The 25155-nt window shown below is 37.8% G+C and overlaps 1 protein-coding gene across 1 annotated transcript in view; it reads right to left on the bottom strand.

Annotated features, from left to right (window-relative positions):
• Positions 1–3248: 3248 nt before the first annotated feature.
• Positions 3249–25155, bottom strand: part of LOC118809651 — a 34353-nt gene continuing 12446 nt past the window's right edge. The window contains exons 9-27 of the mRNA XM_036573141.1: positions 24745–25128; positions 24594–24656; positions 23229–23618; positions 22605–22994; positions 22217–22264; positions 18720–18850; positions 13956–14219; positions 13787–13885; positions 13550–13679; positions 13168–13304; positions 11466–11723; positions 11288–11386; positions 11033–11162; positions 8463–8599; positions 8100–8378; positions 5460–5555; positions 5234–5384; positions 4079–4161; positions 3249–3924 (exon numbers count right to left, since the gene is read on the bottom strand). Of these exons, the coding sequence (XP_036429034.1) occupies positions 3844–3924; positions 4079–4161; positions 5234–5384; positions 5460–5555; positions 8100–8378; positions 8463–8599; positions 11033–11162; positions 11288–11386; positions 11466–11723; positions 13168–13304; positions 13550–13679; positions 13787–13885; positions 13956–14219; positions 18720–18850; positions 22217–22264; positions 22605–22994; positions 23229–23618; positions 24594–24656; positions 24745–25128 (3350 nt within the window). The 3' untranslated portion in view covers positions 3249–3843. The remainder of the gene's footprint in view (positions 3925–4078; positions 4162–5233; positions 5385–5459; positions 5556–8099; positions 8379–8462; positions 8600–11032; positions 11163–11287; positions 11387–11465; positions 11724–13167; positions 13305–13549; positions 13680–13786; positions 13886–13955; positions 14220–18719; positions 18851–22216; positions 22265–22604; positions 22995–23228; positions 23619–24593; positions 24657–24744; positions 25129–25155) is intronic.

The raw sequence follows: 25155 nt of genomic DNA, 5'->3' as shown, positions 1-25155 counted from the left end.
TCAGTAATTTATGAGTAGTTATTCTAAGAAACCATAGTTACTAAGCAATTCTCTCAGTAGTTATTGTTTAGTTAATAGTGAAGTACCCTAATCATTAGTTCACTATTACCTACTGAGTAGTTAACTAGTAGTCCTTGGTAGTTAAGAATAGTTACTTAAGTATTAATGCAGCACTACTCATTTGTTCCTGCTTAAGTAACTAATGAGGAACTAAGCAGGAACGAATGAGTTACCATGTGTTTCACTTTATAATACTGTTCCTGATCATCATTAACTCCTAGTTCATTAATGAGTTACCATATGTTTCACTTTATACTGTTCCAGATCATCATTAACTCCTAGTTCATTAATAATTAGTTACCATTGTTTCATTTTATATTGTTCCTGATCATCATTAACTCCTAATGAAGAACAGCAAGACTTCACTCATTATCTAACAGACAGTAATTACATAATCGCTTGCTAATATTTAGAACCAAATGAATTTGAAAGCAGGACACATACACTGTCAGATATTTCCGTGAGCCCTCTCTTCAACTGATCCTGCCCTCAAGAGGACTTTAAAGTAGAACTACTGTTCAGAGGAAACACTGGTACACATGCTCCTACAGAAAAGAATGGTGTTTTCTTTTCTAAAGGTGAGAGGTAAGCAGTCTGGTCTACTGAATACTCTAGTATTTTAGCAGTTGTCCCATTTGTAGGCTGATGTGCAAATTGGTTCACACTGCCAAATATGAAGATGTGCATTAGTCTTTTAAGGTTTCTGATCAAAACAAACACATGAGGGACACCATTCAGCACAGTGTGGTGTGATGCCCGCAGCCCTTTCTGAGGATACCTGTTTCTGTGAATAGAAATGGAGGATATAATCCATTATACTGTAGAGACTGGACACTGTGTAGTGTATTTCACTACTGTTAGAAGTGTTGGAATACACTACATCAGTTAGTAGTTCAGCAGGAACCTTGTCAGACTCAGCTATTGAGCAATTTATGTTGAATTGATCTGTAATTTATGAGTAGTTATTCTAAGAAACCATACTAATTCCCTATGAGATTCAGTAGTTATTGTTTAGTTAATAGTGAAGTACCCTAATCATCAGTTCAATATTACCTACTGAGTAGTTAACTAGTAGTCCTTGGTAGTTAAGAGCAGTTACTTAAGTGTTAATGCAGCACTACTTATTCATTCCTGATTAGTTACTTAATAACTACTTAACAGTATTGTAAAGTGTTACTGATCCAAAGAGAAGGCAGGATAATCTGGAGCAACACTATTTATGGTCACCATATTATCTATGGTCACCAGGAGTCGGAAAAAACTTAACACTTAACAATAATAAATAGTCATTATTTTATTTGAAAACTCGGAACTTGTAAACACAGCACATGTTTAGCCAGGATCAGCTAGCTATACAGCTGTTCCCTCAGGCTGAAGTTAAGTTGTGAAAAATGGAGATCTCAGCAGGTTTCGAGAGGCAGATTTGGGAGCTGATAATAACACAGTTTTCATTAATGCCTTTGAAAATGAATGAAGAATTTTGTAGCATTCATTGATATTAAAAAGACACTGCTTTCGCACAAGACGTAGTGCTTTATTTTCTAGCTGTTGTTGGCCAGCTCGTTTTCTACCACAGCTAATGCCTCTCTTTCTCTCTCTCCCTCTGCTCACACATAAATATAAACACACCATAAAGATATCTCTGGGGTGGTTCTTTGCCCTGCCCTCTGCAATTAAATTAGAAAGTAAAATGAACCAAGTGATATAAATGCTGCAAAACATATAACCCAAAATTAACACATCAAGCATATAGTATGTTCTTCATATGGGCTGGCTTCTTTCTTTCTCTGCTAAAGTCAACATCTCTGAACTAGTTTGTAATGACTGCTTTAGTCTGGGAGAGGCTCTGTTTTGCTCAATTTCTATTTGTTCTCAGAATTAATTATTTTAAGTTTAAGCTTGCTTTCTTCTAATTGGTTTACAAGCTAATGTGCTCATACAGTCACATATGAGGGATGTGTCTTCTGAGGATCATTTACTATTGCCATGATATCTTCAGTAGTATAATGTTGATTTTGCATTTGAAACCTAACAAGTTGGACCTTCTTTTTGAGCCTGTGTATACAACGTGGTCCCAAAAAATTCCACTAAATTTGACCCGACGCCTTTTTCAGGGTAACTTACAGCAGCGCGTGACACTATAGCTGAGCAACACATCATAAATATATCATAATACTTATGATATATTTTCATGATACTTGGTATGCCACAATATTTTATTTTTTTCTGAAATCTGATAAGATGTAACACAAAAAAGGCACAGCACTGCCACATTTAAAAAAAATACTCTCGAAAACTATAAATGCAATTAAGTACTTTTAACATTTCACATCCTGCGCGGTGCTAAATTCAGTCGAAAATAGCTTATTAGGCTCTCTTTTTAATTAAAATATGCAGTTGGTCAGTGTTCTTTATGTACCGACATTATCCACAATATAGTCAGAAAAGCATATTGTATCATACTGTGATGTAATTTATCATGAGAACAATAAATATCAATATAGTTCCCAGCCCTAACGCACACCATATTTTAGGTTTTATTTCTTCTGAAATGCTTCTTTCAATTTTAACAAAAAATCTTACATAGCAAGTTGGCTCTTGACTGAGGTGGGCTGAGTTTCTTACGCCTGGGTTTTGACACTGTTAAGAGGTACATCTAATCTATTCTTAAGAGTTATTATTTAGTAAAAATAAATTAACCTGCAACTCCTATGAAACTGATCTTGATGTTGGAGTTATAACAGTGAGAAGTTATGCTAGCCCACATATGGGCCCTTGTACCACACAAATAGTCCAGCAGTAGTGCTTGGTTGTGCCTTGTGGGTGCAGGTAATTACAAAATCCACAGACTGCAAGGTGTTCTCATTGAACTTTATTCAATTGTTCTTCCATTACCTCCATTATGACTGTTTAGTGAAAACAAAAACATGGAAAAATAACTTTTTTATGGGTGGTACATGGAAACAATCATCATTTTAACCTCAAAGCCAATGAGTCAGAGGACTACCAGTACAGGAAAACTGTTCTACAGAATTAAACCAACCAGTGTGCTGAGGATGTACTTGCTGTATACACTTTACAGTGGTAACAGAGAAACTCTCTTAAACCCAAGATTACCCCCAAAATAAATGAACAGACTTATTTCATGTATGTAAATGATATGATTTCAACCCATTTTCATGATATTTATGTAAAATTCAAATGAAGAAAATTGACTATAATGTTCTTGCACAGCTTAGTAATGACAGTAGAGCTGGGAGGCAGGAGGACTGCTGGAGTGAGGTTGTAGTTGGTGCTGAACGATGGCAAACGTTGGCGTTTAAACTGTCACAGTTTACATTGTGATTTCACAATCCCATGATGCATATTTACACCCCTAGTAGGCAGTCATGTACAACTATCTGCCATAGAAGTGAATACAGTTCTTAAGACTTAAAGAAAAGAGAAAACTGTAGAAAGCTAATTGTAGAAACTCCAACCTCAGGCTAAAAATCTACAACCCTGCATCATTTGTGCCTAATCAAAAGCACAGTTTGTATATAATTCATTTTAAATTTTAAAACGGACTAAAGTCTAAATATGTTGTTCTTTTACACAGTTTGTTTCTGCAATGTAGAATAATGCAGTTTAATCAATACTACATTTTAGTTAGTAGTTTCAAGAAAGGGTACAGTATTACATGCCAAAATACCACAATATCATTAATTAATTAAGCAAATATATTCTGAGAATTTATCCCACAGAGAAGTATAACCAGATTCTTTGGGCTCACAGAATCAACAATCATGGACTTTTCTTCTGAATGCGTTTCACTTTCATTCTTACAGTGGATGCCACACCTCTCCTCCTCAGTTCATCCTGAAGCTGAAAAGAAATATTGTTTTGAATTTCTCCAATATTTTTATAATTGAGGAGCAGGAAAGAGATTTGAATGCAATGATAAAGGAGAAGTAACAGTGTAGAACTACATTGAATGTTTATTAGAAAGTTTGCAATAAGAAATAAGGGATTAACTTACATTCTGCAAAATGATCATGTGGTTGTTGGTGTCTGTCAGGTTATAGCTTGTCAGGACTTTCAGTCGCGCTGCTAGAACATGGTCTGTGGAAAATGCAATCACAATGTCATCTAACAGTATCACTATATATATTTTCTTCAATATGGGGGTCATGAATACAGCTACATTTCATGCTATAAAGGTGTGATACTACGAACACTTTGTATAGTTCTTTGTAACACAGTCCATGCTCTGTGTAAAAGTAATAACCATTTTTGTAAAAAATTGCTTAACCTACCTGGCGAGGTCTCTCAGTTGAGTAAAATTACGATAACAGTTTCCTCCACAGTTAGTCCTTCATGAGGAATTTTTAATTTTAGAGTAAATTTGGATTCAGTGAATGAATCAACTTGGACTTTCCTCATTTTTTAGTGTCAGATAAGCTGATTCACCAAAAGATGAGTTCTTCTAACCCTTTTTACTCATTTTTACCAGGGGTGCCAATAATTGTGGAGAGGAATGTCGATGGTCAAAGTGTAGTGGATCAAAAGAATACCTCAAATATGCTAATTGATTTGTGAAGACATCACCCAAATGTGTCAATTATCAGAGTAAGGAGAAAAAGTAGTCATCACCTCTTTTGAATTTTCTACCTTAAATGCAGCAGCTACATGTTACTACTGGTCTACTTAAGGTGGACCGGAAAAAATTTAATAAGCTGCTGTGTGATGATTCTGAACAGGCAAAACAAATAACTTGTTCCACAGGGATGTTATTAGCTACTATTTTGCACCTTCATTTGGTTTTAGGATCCACCTCTAATTATCATATTTAATATTTTATTTATTTTTAATATTTTATTTATTTATTTTATTTTAGAAATTGACTTGTGCAAGCTATCCTTTCAAAATGCATTAAGACAATCCTTTATTATTGAAAGTATGGAAAATGCTTTAAGAAAATGCCAAAAAAAAAGTGAATTATGGAAAAAATACATAAGTGTTGGAGTTACATTAGCATTTCTTTTTTAATTCTGTGTTGAAAATGTATTGTGATGCAACAACAACAATACAAATCATATTGTGAAACTTGCATTTCGTTACACCCCAAGTTTCTTCAGTGAACACCAGTATTTTCAGTCTGCAATGAGAACCTCTCCTTAGAGTAAAACATTACCTCTTGTGATAGCATCACTAGGTTGGTTTACCAGGAAGGCCCAGCGTCCTGGCACGTTGACGTTACTCAAGAACTTGAGATTGAGAATGGTCGACTTGTTGTCTGACCACATAATTACAAAGTAGTCAGTGAGGTTTGTGTCATATCCAGCCTAAAGAGACAACAAGTTTAGAAGCAAGATAGAGAGGACAGACAGATTATGGAGGAGATATTTAGATTAGTTTACCTCCACTCTGTAGTTTGTTGGAGCAATGTCACCATAATTCATCAGCACAAAGGAAAAATTGCCACCAGAAATCAAAACCACTTGAAACGATGTTTCCTAAAAGAGAAAGTAAAGGAAATGTTTAAAACATACCAGAGACCTGAAATCTTGGGCTCCTCCTCAAATGAGCATCAGTGTGTGAACAACCCTGATAGCAGTAGAGATTTCGGCGAGCCCATGATGATGTGTGCAATAAACTATCTGCCATCCATGCTACACTCGACCTATAGCCTGCGACTGCCACTTAACGGATGTCACTCCACTCTCATAGAAGCTTCTTTAAGTGTCACTCCTCACCAGACCTCTGGGGACTCTATCCAACGTTTGACACCAGTGAAACATAGGCAAAGATACATGCCATGCCATGCCTCTGTTGCGAAAGTGCTCTTTTTTTAAAAAAACTGCAGAAACAGCACATACAAAGCACTGAACTTGTGGGGGAGGTCATCATTAACCATACATTTAACCCTGATGGTAAACTGGATCCCAACACGAAACACATTAACAACCACATTGTTAAAACATATATATGTTTAACTGATAAACAACACAAATAGTCCCTCCTCTGGCAGGCGTGCCCCTACCATGATCCTCCTGACACGGCCGTCAGCATTACCATGCCTCACAGGCTTCTAGAGGCCAGTGCCAATCTGTAGCAGCTTGCAACACACATTAACAGATGCTGACTGTCAACCTCCACTGTGCCAGATATCTTTTTTTCTAATGTGCTGCTAAATCAGGACTAGAAAATACTGAAGAAAAACCAGGCATGACAGTGGCTTAGCAACGGCTAACAGCTATACTCACTAAGTTTGGGCCCATGCTACACAATTTTTTGCCTGGTTTTAACCCCGATATGCCCCTTGTGTCAAATTTTCACAATCTGAAGCAATTTTCCAGGTCGGGAGCTTGATCAGAAGCGACTGACAGCGCGGATGATGTGGTAGTGTGAGTTGAGAAACGAGTGAATCTTTAGCTCTCCGATATTATCAATGACTCAAAACGTTCACACGTCCTGCAGTATGAGAAGGTCAGAGATTTACTCAATGACTGACTCAAACAACAGCCAATCGGAGAGCTAGAAGAGATGAGAAAGGTGAAGAGAAGTGCATACACACCATCTGAACAGCAAAGCGAGGAGACAGAGGAGATGTGTGTAAAACACAGGCAAATAAGAACCGTTATCATGTTTATAATGTATAGATCCAAATGTCAAAGCACTCTCTTTACGGTTAGAAGTCAGCAGCCAGTTTGTAGTGAAACATTTCTCCAGCCTTCACAGCGATATCATTGTTTCTCAGCCCCATATTACTCCCCAGTTTGAGCTTTCGCTGCACATAAAAGCACAAACAGGTCCAGTCCAGTAAGTTCAGCTTTATGTCATGTGATCTCTGACAAGATCTGGGAGTTTGAGGTCTTATTCGTAGCCTAAACTCGTTATGTGTGTTATACTCTCTCTTTGCCTTGTCGTCTAGTGTGAGCACCCTTACGACAAAAAGACAAGAAATTCTGTGACGAACTGATGTTAAGTTTGTGATGCTCTCCATTTTAGAAATCTGTTAAGATTTTAAAAGTCATGAAGTGTTCGCCCAGCCTAAAGGACGTGTTCGATTTCATCATTCACTTCAATAACAGTCAGTCGACACTCTTAGATACGAGTCTTTATCCATTAAATGAGTGTGATGTGAACATCAGTTAGCTGGAACTGACTCTGTAATGTGGCGTGTGGCACTTTTGGTCTGCCAACTATGCAATCATTAGCCAACATGTTAGAGCTCCAGACAGCACAGGACACATTCTCAGACATGGGCTTTTGTGGCCTACACTTGTGAGTTAGTTGGAATTGAACCTGTACTGTGCTGACTGGATCTGCAGTTTGCTTGTTAAGCTAATGTTAGGTTAGCTAGTAGGCTACAGAACCAAATGCCAAACAGATTTAGTTGTTCAACTTCTCTCCCACAGATTCAGTCATTATTATCTAAATTAGTGTTGGTGTTTCAGTTAGCCTTAAACAAGTCTGCTCTGTGGGAGCAGAGCTATTAACATGCTAGCTAAGCTAATGTTAGCCAGCTCAATTTTAAGAATTATCTGGACTGTTTAACATTTCCCAATTGTTGTTAGATACATGTTTTGGCATTTACTGAATGCTGGATTGAAATTGTGCACTTATTTGGTTACCTTGTTAGGAAACTGAACATGACTGACTGAAAGACAAATGCTTTTACACAGTTTCTGTGTGCCATTATGCTATGGTACTTTTGGGATACAGTTTGAAGTTAAAAAAGGTGGATATCACCCAACCCTAAATATATTTAAGCGTTTAATAATTCTGACAATATATGTTTTTTTTTTTATGGTAATGGCAATTTTGTATATTGAATTTTATTTTACATTTCTCTATACTATGGTGATGGCAATCCACGAGCAACAGATTTATATCTGATAATACTCAACACGTACAAGCCATTCCTTGGAAAGGTGTGAAAATCTGTTGCATGAGTGGCAAAATTAGAATTCTAAGCATATTCAAGATGCTCAAAAACAGCCATGCCTTTCAGTTTCACCATGGTTTCTCTTATTCCTATCAATTCTATATCTTACCGTGCCTGAGTAGCTGTAGTACGCCACTTTATCCCATGTTGCAACAAAGACCCAAGAGGCAGTGAAGTTCACTCCTGGAAAGTACTGGTTTATGTCCCGTGTGGCCTGTGAGAGCACACTGCCATAAGTGTACTGATTATATGAGATAATGCCGGTTCCACGATTATCGATATCAGTCCAGAAAGGAGCGATGAGATCTCTTCCAGTATAGGCACTGAACTGAGTGGGTGAATAGCTGTCCCACAGCTGATCAAACGTCAGGTGTCCATTGTTGTTGACCTGCCAAGAAAACAAAATCAGACATGATAATTATACAAAATTAAAATGATATTATTTAAATTCATAATGATTATAGCCACTCACATATAGCTTAGTGTATGTGCGTCTGTACAGAGAGAATGGACTCCATAAGTTTATAGCAGGTGAGCTTCCATCATCACTGCGGGGATTAACAGTGTCTCCTGCTCCCGAACCAAATGGATAGAACTGTGCTGGTGGCACTGTGAGAATAAAACATGTTCTCCATTACTGAATAATCTTTAACATAAATAACTACAATGCATATTGTCAGGCTCTCATTGTTTAGAAATTCTGGGCCTGCCACTGCAATTCAATGGGATACAGTTCAGTAACAGTAGTGTTTACTAGGTTAGTTTATACAGTTGTAATGCCTACTGGATCATTCTACCAAACTGGTTCAAAGACAGAGTTGAAAATATAGTTTTTACAGCTTTTAACTGATTTGAACTTTGCTTTGAGTTACCCTTTGAATGACCTTGTGAAGTTTATTTTATTAAAATAAATGACTAAACATTGTATTTTGTCAATAACACAACAACATAACACTTCCAGAAAAGACAATTTCAGGTCATTTTGAGCAGAATTAAAAAATGCTAGCCAGTGCATGACCAGAAGACGCAGGTTTGAACAGTTGTACACACATAAAACACACATAATATTTTCATTAAAACATGAAAAAGGAAAAAGGAGACATTTCCTTCAAAACAATGGGATCTAACTGCTCACCACGTGGCCATGAGGGACAGGGATGCAGTTTCTTTCTGCTCCTGACTTCCTGCTCTAAAAATGCAGGGTTGTGGCTAAAATAAGGCTCTGCCTATGGAACTCTTTGTGGTGTTTTTTATTTAGATACTGAAATCATGATAAGTCTAATCACAATCTTTCAAAAATCTTAAAAAAAAAAATCTAAATATTATTTGGAACCATCTTACTTTCACGCCTCAGGTGGACTCAGACTACATTTCCCACAATGCATTAGGAGATCATGTGACTGAGCAACTTCCCTTGGACGCGGAGTGCAGAACGGACTCCATTGCCCACAATCCCTCGGGAGATCATATGACTTTGGATGGTCGTGCACGCACCTATCAGCGCTCACAATCACCTGAGTACTAAATACATGCACCTGTGTTTGTTGTCATATGATTCATTTAGTATAGTTTATAAGCCCGGGCTTTAGTCTTAGTCGTTGCGAGGTATTGCTTCTATTTGAACTTGCTGAGCGTTTCTATGATCTATTTGCGACTGTCTGTTATGACCTCCGTTTTGTTTAACTGACCTTGATTTTTGCCTGTCCCTTCCTGTACCTTTGCTGACTGTTTTTGGATCTATGTTTTGACTTTTTGGCCTGGTTTTTCACGACGACCTCTAATCACTCCCTTGGTTTTGTTTGCTTTTGGTTATGATCACTTCGGTGATATTTTGCTGCTTTCTGGTTACGACCCACACATGTTTTTTGACCACGCCTTTGTCAAACGTGAATAAAGCCCTGTTTACATTTTTCATCCGCGAGCGTCTGAATTCTGTTGCATCGTCACACTTCCAATAGTTAGTGCTTTTTAAATGATTATTTTATATATATTTAGCTTATTACTATCTCATGCCTTGGGTTTAAATAGATCATAATATAATAATATAATCCTTATAAATATCTAAGGTCTGAATACTCTCGTGTTTTTTACTGTGGGACGGCTGTTTGAAGTAATTCAGTATAATAGTTCTACTAGGTCAAAATGAAAATCTTGCTTATTTCTGCTCACTGAATTTCTGAAGGACAGTGGACAGCAATGGCTGATGGAAAGAAACATCCTTGGATATTGTGTGATAGTTTTTAATGCTTTCCTGAACAGTTTCCCACCAACAGTTTGGCAAGACAGACACTCATGGAAACATGTGAGCACTGTCTCTAAATTGTTATATTTATATGACATGACTCCAAAAGTTGCTCAGAAAGACACCAGTTGGGGATGGAGTTATAATCAAATAAATATCATAATCAATAAAATATAATCAAACAAACACAAGTATGAGGGTGGCAGCATCATCTTTTGGGGATGCATCTCCTAAATGGGGACTGGGCATCTTGTTAAAATTTAAGGAGGTATAGTGCAAAATACAGTGGGATGCTGCAATTAGTTTCAGTAAAAAAAAAAGCTTGGGAGAAATGTCACCTATCAGCAGGACAAAACAACAGAGGAATGGTGGATTAACAAAAATGTGTCCAGATCTAGTGAAAAATAGTAAATTCTGACTTTGAAAATTTACTTTAACTGCATATTGTAATCCAGACAAATTAGGAAAGTTTAATACATTTGCATTTAAGAGGGTTACATATATTTGCAAGGCACTGTACATTAAACATGGAGTTTCATTAGGGTCCCCATTAGTACAACTGTGTTACTGTGTTTCCCCCGAACATCAGAAGATTCGTAGTTCGAAACCTGAGATACAGTAGCAAAAAAGTTAGTGAAAGGTTTGTCGTTGCTAATATTTTTAAAACCAATAAAACTGCAGGTCACCAATATTAGGCGATATTACCAGCTAACTGATACATAAGTCAGATTCTAATTGTAACAGCGCACCAATGCGTCAAGCTGCACATCACCTCAAAGAAAAATTAACAGTAAACTCACAAGAGACTGCACCATCAACACGGAAAGCCCAGCGACCAGGTATACCAACATTAGTAGTAGAAGACAGGTTAGAGGTACTGGGTGCCTCAATGCTGAAATAATGTGTGTGGTTCTCAGTCATATAGCCTGCCTAAAAAAGATAAATGAAATAAAATTACACATAATAGTAAATGCTATTTATTTGCTTACCTCTTATTGGAATATTATAAAGCATTGTACAATTAGTTAAAACATAAATGAACATGCTCCTCTTACCATCCATGATAGTGGATCAGGAGGGATGGATCCATAGTTCATCAGGACATAAGAGCGGTTTTTGCTGTCAGAGATCAGGACGACTTGGAAAGTCACCTCCTTCAAGAGAAGAAAGATTTTAAAATTTGTCCTGCTTGGAGTCAGTGACTGAATTCTAAGGACAGACTATTACTCCTACATTAGGTTCTGATTCCATCTTCTCCCAAGTGCCAACCAAGACCCAGGAAGCAGAGAAGTTCAACCCAGGGAACATCCTGTTCATTTCATTTGTGGCTAGTTCAATCAAAGACCCATTTGTGGCTTGCTCATAAGAGATGTTTCCTCTGGTGTAAGAGTAAATGTCAGTCCACAGTGGAGCGATGATGTCTTTGTTCAGGTTTAGATCATAGCCATTAGGGTAGAGGGGCTCAAAAGACAGGAAACCATCCATACTGAGCTGAAAAAGAAAGAATCACAACAGAATTCTGAGTAATAAAGTTACCCTGAAGACTCATTCAGTAACTCAGAAAATGTTACCACTCATCTTTCTGAGGTGCAGTACTGGTCAGTAAACAGTCAACATTTAGCTGAGAAATCAATCATTAGAAAACAGAATAAATAAGTAAATCAAAACACATTTGAAATCTCAGTCATTTGCTGTTTGAATGTTTCACTGAGGTCTTTAGTCAAATTGCAATCTAGACAAATGAGATGTGCACATCTATACAAACTTATACAAATGATCTGTAGTGAGGTTCATGAGATATATCAATGCCATATGGACCAAATACATTTAAACAGACCAAACACAGATTGAACCACTGTTTTCTTCCTACAGATGTTCTATGATGTGCACAAAAGAAAGATTTTGTTTTGTTATCTTTTTAGGAGCCTTTAATATAGAATGGACAGATGCAGTTTTAAAACAACCCTCAAGCTCTTTCGAAGTCATTGTAAACTACTTCATATGCATAAATATGACTGCACTAATTGATTGTATTATGGATTACTGTGCCACATTTTTGACGGTTTATAAAATCAGTAAGCCACTGAAGGTCGTTTTGTTAGTGTGATTATACTCCACTTCGAGACACTGGAAAACCATGATAAAGCAAAGCCTCTCGTGGCCATAATGCTTTAGAAAATCACAAGACTCGCACAAAACAAGATGCAAATGAAACCCACAAGCACACTTAGACCAGAGTACAATGTGGTTAAGAAAGTGTGATAGATCGCAGTTATTGTCCCTAAGTGTAAATGATAAAATCTGCCCAATCAGATGTAATTTTTACCCATATGATCTTTTGTTTCAGTGTCAAATGTGTTAGTCTAAACTATGAGTGAAACTGATCAAATGTAATTAATACTGTATCATTTTCTGTTTTGGTCTAGATCAAGGCTAAGCCGTTTGTCCTTATGGGTCATGGAGGGAGCTGGAGCCCATCCCAGTGGTTATTGGGCGGAGGGCAGGAAACACCCTGGACAGGTCACCAGTCTATCACAGGGCAGACAAACAGACATGTACATTCACATATAATATATAATTGTTCTTTAAAATGTCATAATCCATGTAATTTGACCCTGGACACCCAAACTTTTTCATGTGACACTACAGGCATTTAAAGTAGTTGGAGACACCAGGACAAAAATCTGATGCATTAATTGTGGTGCTTATGGTTCTCTTCTGCAATGGCCATGCCTCAATATCCCCTGACCAAAACCCGTCTGAAAAAAATCAACTTCTGTCCTGTTCCACGTTTCTTAGTATTGTGAAAAGAAAGGGTCAGTTGTCATACGGATTAAGAGAATTAAACATCAAATAATCAGATTATTAAATAATAATATTTATCTTTAAACATTTATAATAAATCTTTAAACATTTTGTTTGTCACTCTACTTACATATATTTGTGAATGTTGTTTTCCAAAATACAGGAAAGGAAGGGCGAGCTGGAGCTGGATAAGCGTATAATTTCCATTAGAAGTAAAAGCATGTTGAACAGCACCAGGCAGCATGGGAAAGAACAACGTAGATGGAGCTGGAAGAAAGTTATTAAAGGACAGAAGAAAGAAATTTACAATAATTATGGTAATTTTATCAAATTGCTTAAACACCTTTTTTCTATTACTTCTGCGCCCTTGTCTGAAGAGGTATGCAAACAGAGCGTTGCGCTATTTTTCAAACTATATCTTTGTGCTTGAAATTTGATTTATATATTTGACTTATATACTGTTATATACTGTTATATACTGCTGCAAAGCTGCCCAAAAACAATAAATTCACCTGAAACTGCACCGTCAACACGGAAAGCCCAGCGACCAGGTATTCCAACATTAGTAGTTGTAAGTAGGTAAGAGGTACTGGGTGCCTGAATGGTGAAATTATGGGTGTTGTTCTCTGTCTTATAACCAGCCTATAAAGAACAATTAAAAACAACAGTGAATTCTATGTTTGTGACTGTATTATCTTGGAATAGAGCATTACAAAATAAAAAAGCTTTCATGAACATGCTCCCCTCACCATCCAGCTTTGTAGAGTAGTAGGAATGTTCCCATAGTTCATCAGGACATAAGAGCGGTTTTCACTGTCAGAGACCAAGACTACTTGGAAAGTCACCTCCTTCAAGAGGAGAAAAGTGTTAAGGAATGTCTTGCTTGGCAGTGACTGAATTATAAGGAGAAACACCTACCCCCACATCAGGCTCAAATTCCACCTTCTCCCAAGTGCCAACCAAGACCCAAGAAGCAGAGAACTTAATACCAGGGAACATCAGAGTAATTTCTTCTGTAGCTAGTTTTATAAGAAGACCGCTGGTGGCTTGCTCATAGGAGATGTTTCCTCTGGTGTAAGTGTCAATGTCAGTCCACAGTGGAGCGATGATGTCTTTGTTCAGAGACGGGTCATAGCCATCAGGGCTGAGGGGCTCAAAAGACAGGAAACCATCCATACTGAGCTGAAAAACAAATGAAAAATATTTCTGAAGTTATACTAAACAATGTGTCAAATCAATGTGTGAAACCGTGTAGTTAAGAAATTGTTGATCTGCTGTTTAAATGAAGACTCCAGGGATGAAGGCCACAGTGTGTTGGTTCTTGTTGTAAGTACCTTCTCTGCCAATTCAAACAGTCTCACCTTCTCAAGAAATAAACTTTGCAGTGTTAGTCAGGAAAGCTACTAGGTGAAAATGGTTGGTGTGGCAGTGGTACTGACAACATGCTCTCCACTTGGAATCTCTAATCTGGTTTACGTTCCTCTTCAAGAAGGCTGACATGATGCCGAACAAGCTAGTAAAACAATTGATCATTATGGAGCAAATATACACAAACCTACCATTCTGGGGCTGTTTCACCAGCAAGTCTTAACTAAGATGATCTTATATGCTATTGGTCAGAGCTAAGACCTTTTTAAGGCCGTCTTTTAGAAAGGCAAGGCAAGGCAAGTTTTTTTATAGCACATTTTACTGCGGTCATTTAAAGTGCTTTACAAAAGAGAAAATACAGAGATAATTCAAATTCAAATTAGAAAAGATGTAGCAGATTAGAAAAATATGATTAAAACAACAGATAAAAGATAAAAAAAGAAATTAAACATTAAATTAAAATTGAAATTGAAAAAAAATTTAATTAGGATAATACGGTGCCATTACAGGATAGAAGTGCAGTAGAGCTAACAGTGTTTTAAACTGAGGTGAAAGGTGCTCAATTAGGAACTTAAAAAGTGAGTCAAGGGAACTACAGTTGTTTGTTGAAAGCGCCAAGTATCATCTGCATAGCTGTAGTAGGAAATCCTATAGTCTTGTTGGATTTGGCCAAGAAGAAGCATGCACGACTTAAATAAGAGTGACCCAAGAATCGAGCCCTGAGGCACACCACAGGTTATTGACACTCACTGAGAAGCGTTTCTATTTCACCAAAGTAGTTTCTTCCTTACAGCTATGATCGGAACCATTTTAGGACCGTTCCTAAGAGTCCAACCAAGTGTACAAGAATTTTCGGTCAGTGGTATCAATGGCAGCACTGAGATCGTCCCAGTAGTAGAGCAGATATTTTTCCAGAGTCTGTATTTACACAAATGACATTAATAACCTTAATAACAGGCTGGCTCATTTTTTTCTAGACAGCTATTCAAGAATTTTCCAGTGAAAGGTAGATTTGAAAAAGGTCTGTAATTACCTAATTGCTTCTAGATTTTCCTTTTTAATATAGGCTTCACAACTAAAGTTTTGAACAAGTTAGGCAAAATGCCCAACATTAATGAGGTGTTGACTATCTGATAGCGAGTGAAAAAGCATTCTTCAAAACGTTGGTTGGTAATGTGTCAAGACTACCATCAGATGAAAGTATTTTGCTATTGTTAATATTATTGTCTAGCTTTGCCTTCCTACATTCTCTCTTTTGGATTTGAACTTCAGTGGCATCCCTCCATGGTGCTTTCTGTTGGCATGACATGGTTTTAACTTTAAGCAGGGCAATCTCACCCGTAACACTAACAATTTTTGAGTTGAAGCTATCCAGCAAAGCATTAACAGAATCAGATAGTTTGAATGGTGCAGAGCATGCTGCTTCTGAAAAGAGTAGCTGTGCTGTCATTTATAAACCTTTTCATAATTCAAACATGTCTGGTCTTTATGTCTAGTGAGGCCCACATTTCAAAGACAACACAGTAATGATCTGACAAAGCATCACCTCTAAGAGTGGCTGAAATGTTGAGACCCTTTGAGATAACCACATCCAGAGTGTGGCCATGACAGTGTGTGCTCCTGGTCACATGCTGAGAGAGTGCAAACGAGTCCAATATGGCACAGAGTTCCTTGGCATTATTGTCCTTGGGATTGTTAGTATGTATGTCAATCCGCAATCAATCAGCAATAACAAACTGAGCAAAATCAGTGGAAAAAACGGTAACATCTGTAAATTCGTCAATGAAATTAGCATTGCACATTGGAGGCCTGTAGACAATTACTAGTAATATTTTGGTGCCCCTCTCAGATTTACACAGAGATGCTCAAAAGATGTTAAGTCACCAAATGACAACTGCTTGCATGGGAAACAATCATCAATCAGAACAGCTATACCTCCACCTTTCTTGCTGGCACATGAGACATCTATAACTTTAAAGTTTGGTGGAGCCAATTCGATTAAATCGAATTCAGCACTACATTCATTTAAATAAGTTTCTGTTAAAAGCATAAAATCAAGCCCATGGACTGTGATCAAATCATAAATTAGTTCAGTTTCAGTTTCAAGTTTATTTGTCATTTGCACAACATGTCAGAACATTTGTGCATTGAAATGCTTGTGGTGAGGCTCAGCTAATCACTCTACAGAAAATAAATAAGTAAAAATAAAAATACAAGAAAAACCAACTGAAATATATTAAATCTACACAAAATCTACATAAAATATAGAGACAATATACATATTAAAGTGACTAAGTGACTCAGTGTTATTGTTATTTAAAGTGACTTGGTGTTAAAGTGTTATTGTCCATAGCAGTGATATGATATAGTAATAATGCTGACAAAGTGACTGAGTGAAGTGGTAGTTGGGGAAGGACCCACAGCTTCACAGCTTGTTCAGAAGCCTGACAGCCTGTGGGTAGAGGAGGGTGGAGGAGAAGCTGGGCTGTTTTTTTGCTGAATCTGAGGGCTGGATGACAGGGAAAGTGAAAGCCTCATCACAGCTGAAACCAGCTTCTCCATGATTGGTGGGAGGTTCAGATAGGGTAACAGAGGGAGGTGGAGATGGAGGATAATGTGGTTTTGATTCTCCAGCAGCAAATACAGTTGAACATCATCATGGCTGTCTTCCAATAAATGCAGGTCTGTCAGGACGTTGTCAGTGGAGGAAGAATCCTATGGCTCTGGTGTGATGAGACTCCTTGGCTGTTAGTGCAGATGTGTCTCCACCAACAGGGACAGGTAAGTTGCACTGGACAATGGTTCTCTGTCAGATCTGACACCCTTCTTGTTGGTATGCAGTTTCACTTATATTTTCAACTTTAACAACAGCTTAACAGCATTTGGCCTGTAGTTGTTATGTTGCCATGTGTTTAATCCAAGTAGCCTTTAAAACACGTTGCTTCTCCATGCACACAAAGGACCACTGAAAAATGACTAGACATTGAGCTTGCTGAAGAAGAAGTCATTAAAGCCCCTTTTCAGTACTTCAGACTCCTGCTTCCTTGTGTCATTCTCACCAACATGAACGATGATCGGCTTGACTATTGGGTATTCAACCAGTCATGTATGAAGATTTTTATTCGGTTCGAAGACTTTGATGCTCAGCTCACATTGCACTATGAGTTTTTAGTTTTTTCACACCCCTAACAGAATCATCCCCAGAAACAAGGGTCTCTACTGTTGCCAGTGACTGGGGCTTTGTGGCTCTGCTGGGGCAATCTGGCCAGCGGAGATTTCTGGTTCATCCTGCCTTATGATCACAGTCTTTAGGAAACCCACTGAGGCCAACTTTGTTTTGCAAATGAAATAACTGGGACTGATATTCTGCACTGGCTTTGTGCTGTGGCCTCTGAGCAGCAGCTTTAGCATTAGCATTAGTTTCTACCAGCTGTATTTGCATTATCAGCTCCATCCACTTGTTCCATTGGCCCAGCTCTGTGTGTCTCAACTGCTGTGTTAAGCCATCTGCCCACTGTCTACTGCAAACACTCCCACACTCTGATACTCCTTGTGCAGTGCAGGAATTCCAGTTTTCAAACCCTGGCAACAAGCTCTGAAAACTATTTTACAAAACTTTTTTTGTAGAAAACTGTAACAATACTGACAGCACGTGTTTTGAAACCTAAAGTGGTCTTTGGTGGTCAACAGGAACTTTTCTAATTTCTGTATCTGTAGCACTACTGTAAAAAATCTGCTATTGGTTTCGTAGTGTTTCTGACTTGTCTGTACAAAATGAGCTCAGGCAGCTTGGTGTGGTCATGGCTTCAAAAAACAAATATGTAACAGCAAGGAAGAATAGATAAACTCAGAAAAGATCTACTGTGTGAACAGATAAAATTTAAATCTGATACAAGCAGTTGGTGCAACGGTTTCAAAGTTAAACCCATAAAGTTACAACCAACAACCAAGGCATATGCCCTGTTGGTTCAATCAGCCCTCTGGTGTCAAGCCCAAAATGCAGCCTAGAGGGATTGGGAGAAAAATCTCTTTCAATGCATCCAAGTACAGACTAGAAAAATAGACCTAAGGCTGCAAAGCTACGGTATTCTGTAAGACTCAAAAATGTTTCTCTGCTTAGTATACCCCCTACTCCTTAGACAGCCCTTAGACTTAACAAGTTATGCTGTGGATATGAAATGCCAAAATCTAACTTGGGTCCTACCCTGCCCTTCTCTCTCAGTTTGTATTGCTTATAATAATTTATGATGCAAATAATCCTGAAAGGCATTATGGAACATGTTTTAAAGCACTGTGTGCTGTTTTTCTACTTACATATAATTGTGAATGTGGTTTTCCAAAGTAGAAGAACGGATGGTCAAGCTGGATCAGTGTAAAACTTCCATCAATAGTAACAGAATGTTGAGTAGCACCAGGTAGAACAGGAAAGAATATCCTAGAAGGATCTAGAAAGAAATTCAATTCATTCAGTAATTCACTCAAATTACTCAGATTTTTTGGATTTATAATGAACAACTACTGTTACATTTTATTTAAATGTCAGTGCTTTGAACTACAAAAATTAAGCATAAATACTGCAGCAGAAATAATGAGGGGGGTGGTAAAAAGTCCTAAAATGGATTGATAGAGATTTATTTCTAATGGTACGGACATGATAGCTATAATCAGATTTGAAAATTGATTCTAACCTAAATATAGTTTGAGAACACTTTTTGAATCTGAACCTGGTAGTTTGACAAAATTCTGCCTGAAACTGACTGCAACCTGACAAAATTCTGCCTGAACAAGACTGCAACTGGACAAAATTCTGCCTGAAACTGACTGCAACCCGACAAAATTCTGCCTGAAACTGACCCCAACCCGACAAAATTCTGCCTGAACATGACTGCAACCCGACAAAATTCTGCCTGAAAATGTTTGTGAAACATGAAATAGTCACCGGAAAGCATTGTGAAAAATTCCTGAGACATGTCATGTTTTTTTTGGCTGTTCTCTTGATACAAATTTTTAGTGATTAAAATGTAGACACTCATGTCTCGGAAAGGGTAAGGGAAAGGGTGTTACTGGGAGCTCATCAGAAACCTCAGAAGCGGCTGCAAGCAGGGCAGCAGTGACATTTTGGTCACTCTCCACAGGACAACGATCAGCAGCTTGTTTAGCCTTAGCTTAGCCTTAGCCTCCAAGCTGAGCTGGAGATCTGTCCTTATCACCATGAGAATACATGTGACAAAGAGAATCACTACACTCCATGAATTTGGAAACAGTCTCTTCTTGGGACAAACTTTGACCCTTGGTGACATAATCAACTGTCAAAGAGAGACAAACACACAAGTAACAAACAAACTAGCTACCATAGTTACTACTACTCCAGACAGGATTCCAGAATAACATTATCTGGATGATAAAAGTGTTCGACTGACAAAACTTCAACTGACACAGAAGAGCAAAGACAGTAGCAGCCGCCAGCTGAGGGAGAGGATCGGGCTGCCACTGACTATTTTTGGTTGTTAAACAATGAAATCCACTTTCTGCAATGAGTTAACTTAGAATAAAACTCTTCTGCTGAAGAAATTAGCTAACTAATTTGGAAAAGTTAGAACAAAAGAAGACTAATTTGCACACCTCAAACCTTAGCATTTTATTTTTCAGGCAGTGTTTGAGATGCTGGTGGGTGAATCTTTTGTGTTCCAAAAAAAAAAAATTAAAAAATTGGTGGACGACAAGTTTAACTCTGCCTGCAGGACACACTCATAGTCCTCTGGAGTGAAAATATGTGAAAATCTGTTTTGCTATGTCATCTGAATATTTCAGTGTTGAAATATTACTTGGGATACAGGAATACAGAATACAAGTATGTTTTTTTCTGCAGCTGAAACCAGGGAGGCGCATCAGTACCAAAATGTAAACAAATCGTATGTTGTAGTTTTTGTGACTGCTCCTTTCAAAGTTTTTAAGTTGAAGCCAATCTCTAAATATTGCAGCCTATACCTTGTTAGCAATCTGTTAGCAAAAAAGGTTGACCAGGTAAACAATGTGAAACTCATTACTAATGAACAAAGTGTTGCTATGTTCTTCATTATGAGTTAATGATGATCAGGAACAGTATTATAAAGTGAAACACATTGAAATAAAAATCCCTAAAGAAATGACTTACAGTAGTACAAAAATATTAAAAGACATTTTGAAAAAAGTAAGAGTAAATAAGTTGTTTATTGAGTCATTTTATTTGTGAACAGTCACATCGTTCTGTTTCATATCTGAGGCACAAAGTTTTGCTGCCCATTAGCTTAGCTCACATTACCTAAATTAACCTAAGCAGCAGCTTTAGGTCTAATAAAGCACTAACATGCTTATTATTCTAAAAAAAACATGGTAAAATGAACATCGTAGAAGAACATCGTACCTGTTGTGCTAACTCGCACTTAACAGTTTGCGCTCCATTTCACTTTATACTGTTCCTGATCATCATTAACTCCTAGTTTATTAGTAATGAGTTGTCATGTGTTTAACTTTATAATACTGTTCCTGATCATCATTAACTCCTAGTTCATTAATAATAAGTTACCATGTGTTTCACTTTATAATAATGTCCATGATCATCATTAACCCCTAATAAAGAACACAGTATTGCCATGTTCATTAGTAATGAGTTACCATGTGTTTCACTTTATACTGTTGTTCCTGAAGATCTATAACTCATAATGAAGGACAGCAACACCTTACTCATTATCTAACAGATAGTAATTACATAATCTCTTGGTAACATTTAAATCCAAATGAATTTGTAGGCAGGACACATACACAGCCATATATATCTGTGAGAACTCACCTTGCCCTCAAGAGGACTTTAAAAGTTAACTATTCAGAAGAAACAACAATGCCACACATGCTCCTGCAGATAAAACTGGTGTTTTCTAGTCTAAAGATGAGAGATAAGCAGACCGGTCTACCGAATACTGTAGAGTTTTAGCAGTGCTCCCATTTGTAGGCTGATGTGCAAATTGGTTCATACTGCCCTATATGAAGATGTGCATTAGCCTTTTAAGGTTTCTGATCAAAACAAACACATGAAGGACACCAGGCAGTACCATGTGGGGTGGTGCCTCCTGCTTTCTCTGAGGATAACTGTGTAAATAATAATAGATTAGTATTAGTATGAACTATTTAGTTAATAGTTAACAACCATAATCAATAGTTCACTATTACCTACTTAGTAAATAACTAGTAGTTCTTGACGTTAATAGTAGTTACTCTGGCAATGCGAGTAAATGTAACTACAGTGTGATGATACTAATCGACTGTCATTATAACCTGAACAGTCAGTTTGAGAGGTCAGATATTAGAAATAAATCTGACTTGCCTTGTAGTGTGAACAAAGGCTATGTGACTTTAAATAACGCATGGTGCAAGACATGGTGCTTTTTCAGAAACTGCTGATCCCTTGAGATCTTCACCTTATTGGTGACAGTGGTCTGAGGCCCACTGGGCACAGGCTCACCCAAACTGGACAGTTAAGGACTGAAAAACTTCACATGGTCTGATGAATCTTGATTAATGCTGAGATATGCAGATGGTAGGGTTGGAATTTGGCATAAACAGCATCACCCCATAAAAAAAATAGTTAAAGCTAATGGTGGTGGTGTAATGGTGTGGGGGAATGTTTTCTTGATTCACATTGGTCCCCTAATACCAATGCCACAGCTCTCTGAACATATGCATCTCTTTATGGCCACAATTTATGAATCTTCTAATGGCTACATCCAGCAGACACTTTAAACAAAAGTTCGACAAATACAAAAAGTAGGTCTTACTCTGTGGAGTAGTTGTTGGTGTGCTGGTAACAGTTATGCTCCTAGTATCTGAAATTGAAAAATTAAAAAGTTAGAAGAAAGTCATGGAGGAATCTGTTTTATGATTGAACTTCTCACAAGTGTAGTGCAGGACTACTTTGCAGTGTAGGAGAACTGATAGCTAAATAAATATTTTATATTAAACTGTGAAAAAGCTGGGAAGGGTGTACTCATGATATATTCAAAGCATGCAAATCATTTGATGTTTACACATGGCACTCAGTCTGTGTGCACAAATAAGAAAACAGACATTTTGCGAGAAACAGCCAGAGTATCCCATTAATATTTGCAAACCAAGATCTGATTATATGTACGATAAGATTTTCAAGCATTTGTATCAGTACATTACCTGTGCAATACGCTGCAGAGCAGAAGTTTGGTTTGACAAACTCGTACACATAGTAATTTCCTGGGCAAGCTTTCACTTGAATTGGAAAAGACTTGAAATAGCAGCAGTCTCCGAAATTGCTTCCGCAGATTTGCCGGACTACCACTCCATCTTCTAGGCGTGGATGAGAGCCATTGAGCCACAGTGGGGTGTTGGTGCCACAGCTGTTTGGACTGACACATGATTCTGGCATCTTGGCACTTTGTCCCTGATAGAAAAGCCGATACCAGCCCACCCAGTTCACATTTGCATCACATTGTGAGGTTGTGGTTGAGCCAGTGCTGCTTCTCCATGTATCATTCAGGGCAGTATAGCTGTAGCAGGGGTCTACACTGGAGTTGCTGAAAGAAACTGTAATTTAAATAAGGTTTTTATTAAATTTTCAGTGACATTATTTACCAGCATAATTAAAACTGAATTTAGTATTGAACATGTATTGATATCTGGTTAGCCCTTTCTTTTTGAAAGAAACAGATCATGTTATATACACATCAAAACCCAAAGTGTTTCATAATAGAAAGATTTACTTCAAACAGTGTTATTTAGTTTATATACAGAATAAGGTATTAAAGACTCTTACTGTACCTGCACAGTACGAAGGAACAGGGATTGATACATCTGGTTTAACAAGTTTATAGACATAATAATTTCCTGGGCAAGCCTTGACTTGAATAGAGTTGGATTTGTGGTAATTGCATATGATGAGCCAGCGAGATCCAGTTACTTCACGAGTGACAATTCCATCACCAACCTGAGGATGTGAACCTCTGAGCACCAGCGGAGTAAAACCACCACATGTAGTGTAATACCCACACCACTCAGGCATTTGAGCACTTTGTCCTTGAAGATACAGTCGATACCAGCCCTTCCATTCTACAATGGTGTCATCGTGTCCTCTGTAGTTGATACGTGTATTTCTCCAGTAGTTGTCCAAAGCAGTATAGTTATAGCATGGGTCAAAGCTGGAGTCTGTTGCTGTAAAACAGAACCAAAGAAAGTTGTAAAGAGTCTTGTAAAGAACCGGAACTGCTGTAAATATAATTTGTAGCAACAGGGGCTAAAAAAGTGTTTTTGTTGTAAATTTAGGCCATAATTCCTAAAATGATTTCCACACTCTTTGTCTGCTCCCAAGTGGAAATAACTTTAAGTTCTCTAGAGCAGAGGTCACTAATAGGCTTACCGCGGTCCGAGTCCGGACCCAGACACTGTCCTATGCGGACCTGGACCTATAACCGATAAACAACGGATAATTCTTTCATTTCAACAGGGTGGTCCTATTTTAATTGTCGTAAAATTTCTAGTCAGTACGGTACCCGTTTAGTGGCCTGGGAAACTCACAGACCAATCGCATGCGTTGTAAACATCACAAGAGACGTTACTCAGCCAATCAGATCTGTGCATTACAATGAGCACTGCGATTCGAATGAGTGACGCACACACAGGGGAGGGACGAGGTGAGAAACAGCAGTCGGAGGAGAAAGTGAGTCAGAGGAAAGTTATTTTACATGGCGTGATCTAAAAACAGAAAACTGACGATAAATGTTGTTCAAATATTACTGAATTGTGCTTTATTTGATTTGACATTCAGTTGTTGACTGCATAAGATCTTGATATAACTACTAGGCTACTTCAGTAAACAGTATATGGCACTGAATCATGGCACTGAAGCAAGTTAGACATTATGATGTTTCGGACCTTTGCTTGAGGAAACTGGACCTTACTGAATTTAAATTAAAGACCCCTGCTATAGAGGGACAAAAGGTATGTGGGTGAGTATGTGGACAATTGCAAGTGTGTCGCAAGTAGGTGCAGTTATGTAATGTTTAAAATAAACAATTGATATTGCCATAGAAAATGGAGCTTTCTTTTGAAGAATTATATATATATATATATATATATATATATATATATATATAGAAGCTTTAGAAAAAGATCATCATGGCTACATACTTATATTGGTTTCTTGGATGACTCCACTTGTTGAGAAGTTGGCTGAAGTTAATGTGGTGATATCTGCAAGAACATTTTTTTAATATTACAAGAATTTCAAGCATTATGCTATAATGTCATTGTTTTAAACACAAAATGTCTTAAATCATACCTGCACAGTAAGCCAAATTACATGAGACAGGCTTGATGAATTCATAGACATAAAAGTTTCCTGGGCACGCTTTGACTCGAATGGAGGTTGTACTGTAGTAACTATAGCAGCAGCTTCCTCCAGCATTACCACAGATCTGACGGGTGACTATTCCATCCTGTATCTGGGGATGAGAGCCATTTAGCCACAGAGCAGCAGCGGTGGTACACCCCCAACTACAGCGCTCTGGCATGCGAATGTTCATCCCATGATAGAGAAGACGATACCAGCTGTTCCACTCAAAGTCTTGATCACAGACATTATCTGCTGATTCATTTGTAGCTCTCCAGGGCTGATCCAGGACTGTATAGGTATTGCACGGGTCATAATAGTGAGTGAGTGCAGCTGTTAAAGACACACAAACACACACAG

The sequence above is a fragment of the Colossoma macropomum genome, unplaced genomic scaffold (genome assembly GCF_904425465.1).
Source record: "Colossoma macropomum unplaced genomic scaffold, Colossoma_macropomum, whole genome shotgun sequence".
Classification (NCBI taxonomy): domain Eukaryota; kingdom Metazoa; phylum Chordata; class Actinopteri; order Characiformes; family Serrasalmidae; genus Colossoma; species Colossoma macropomum.
This window is presented reverse-complemented; position numbering and strand designations above follow the sequence as displayed.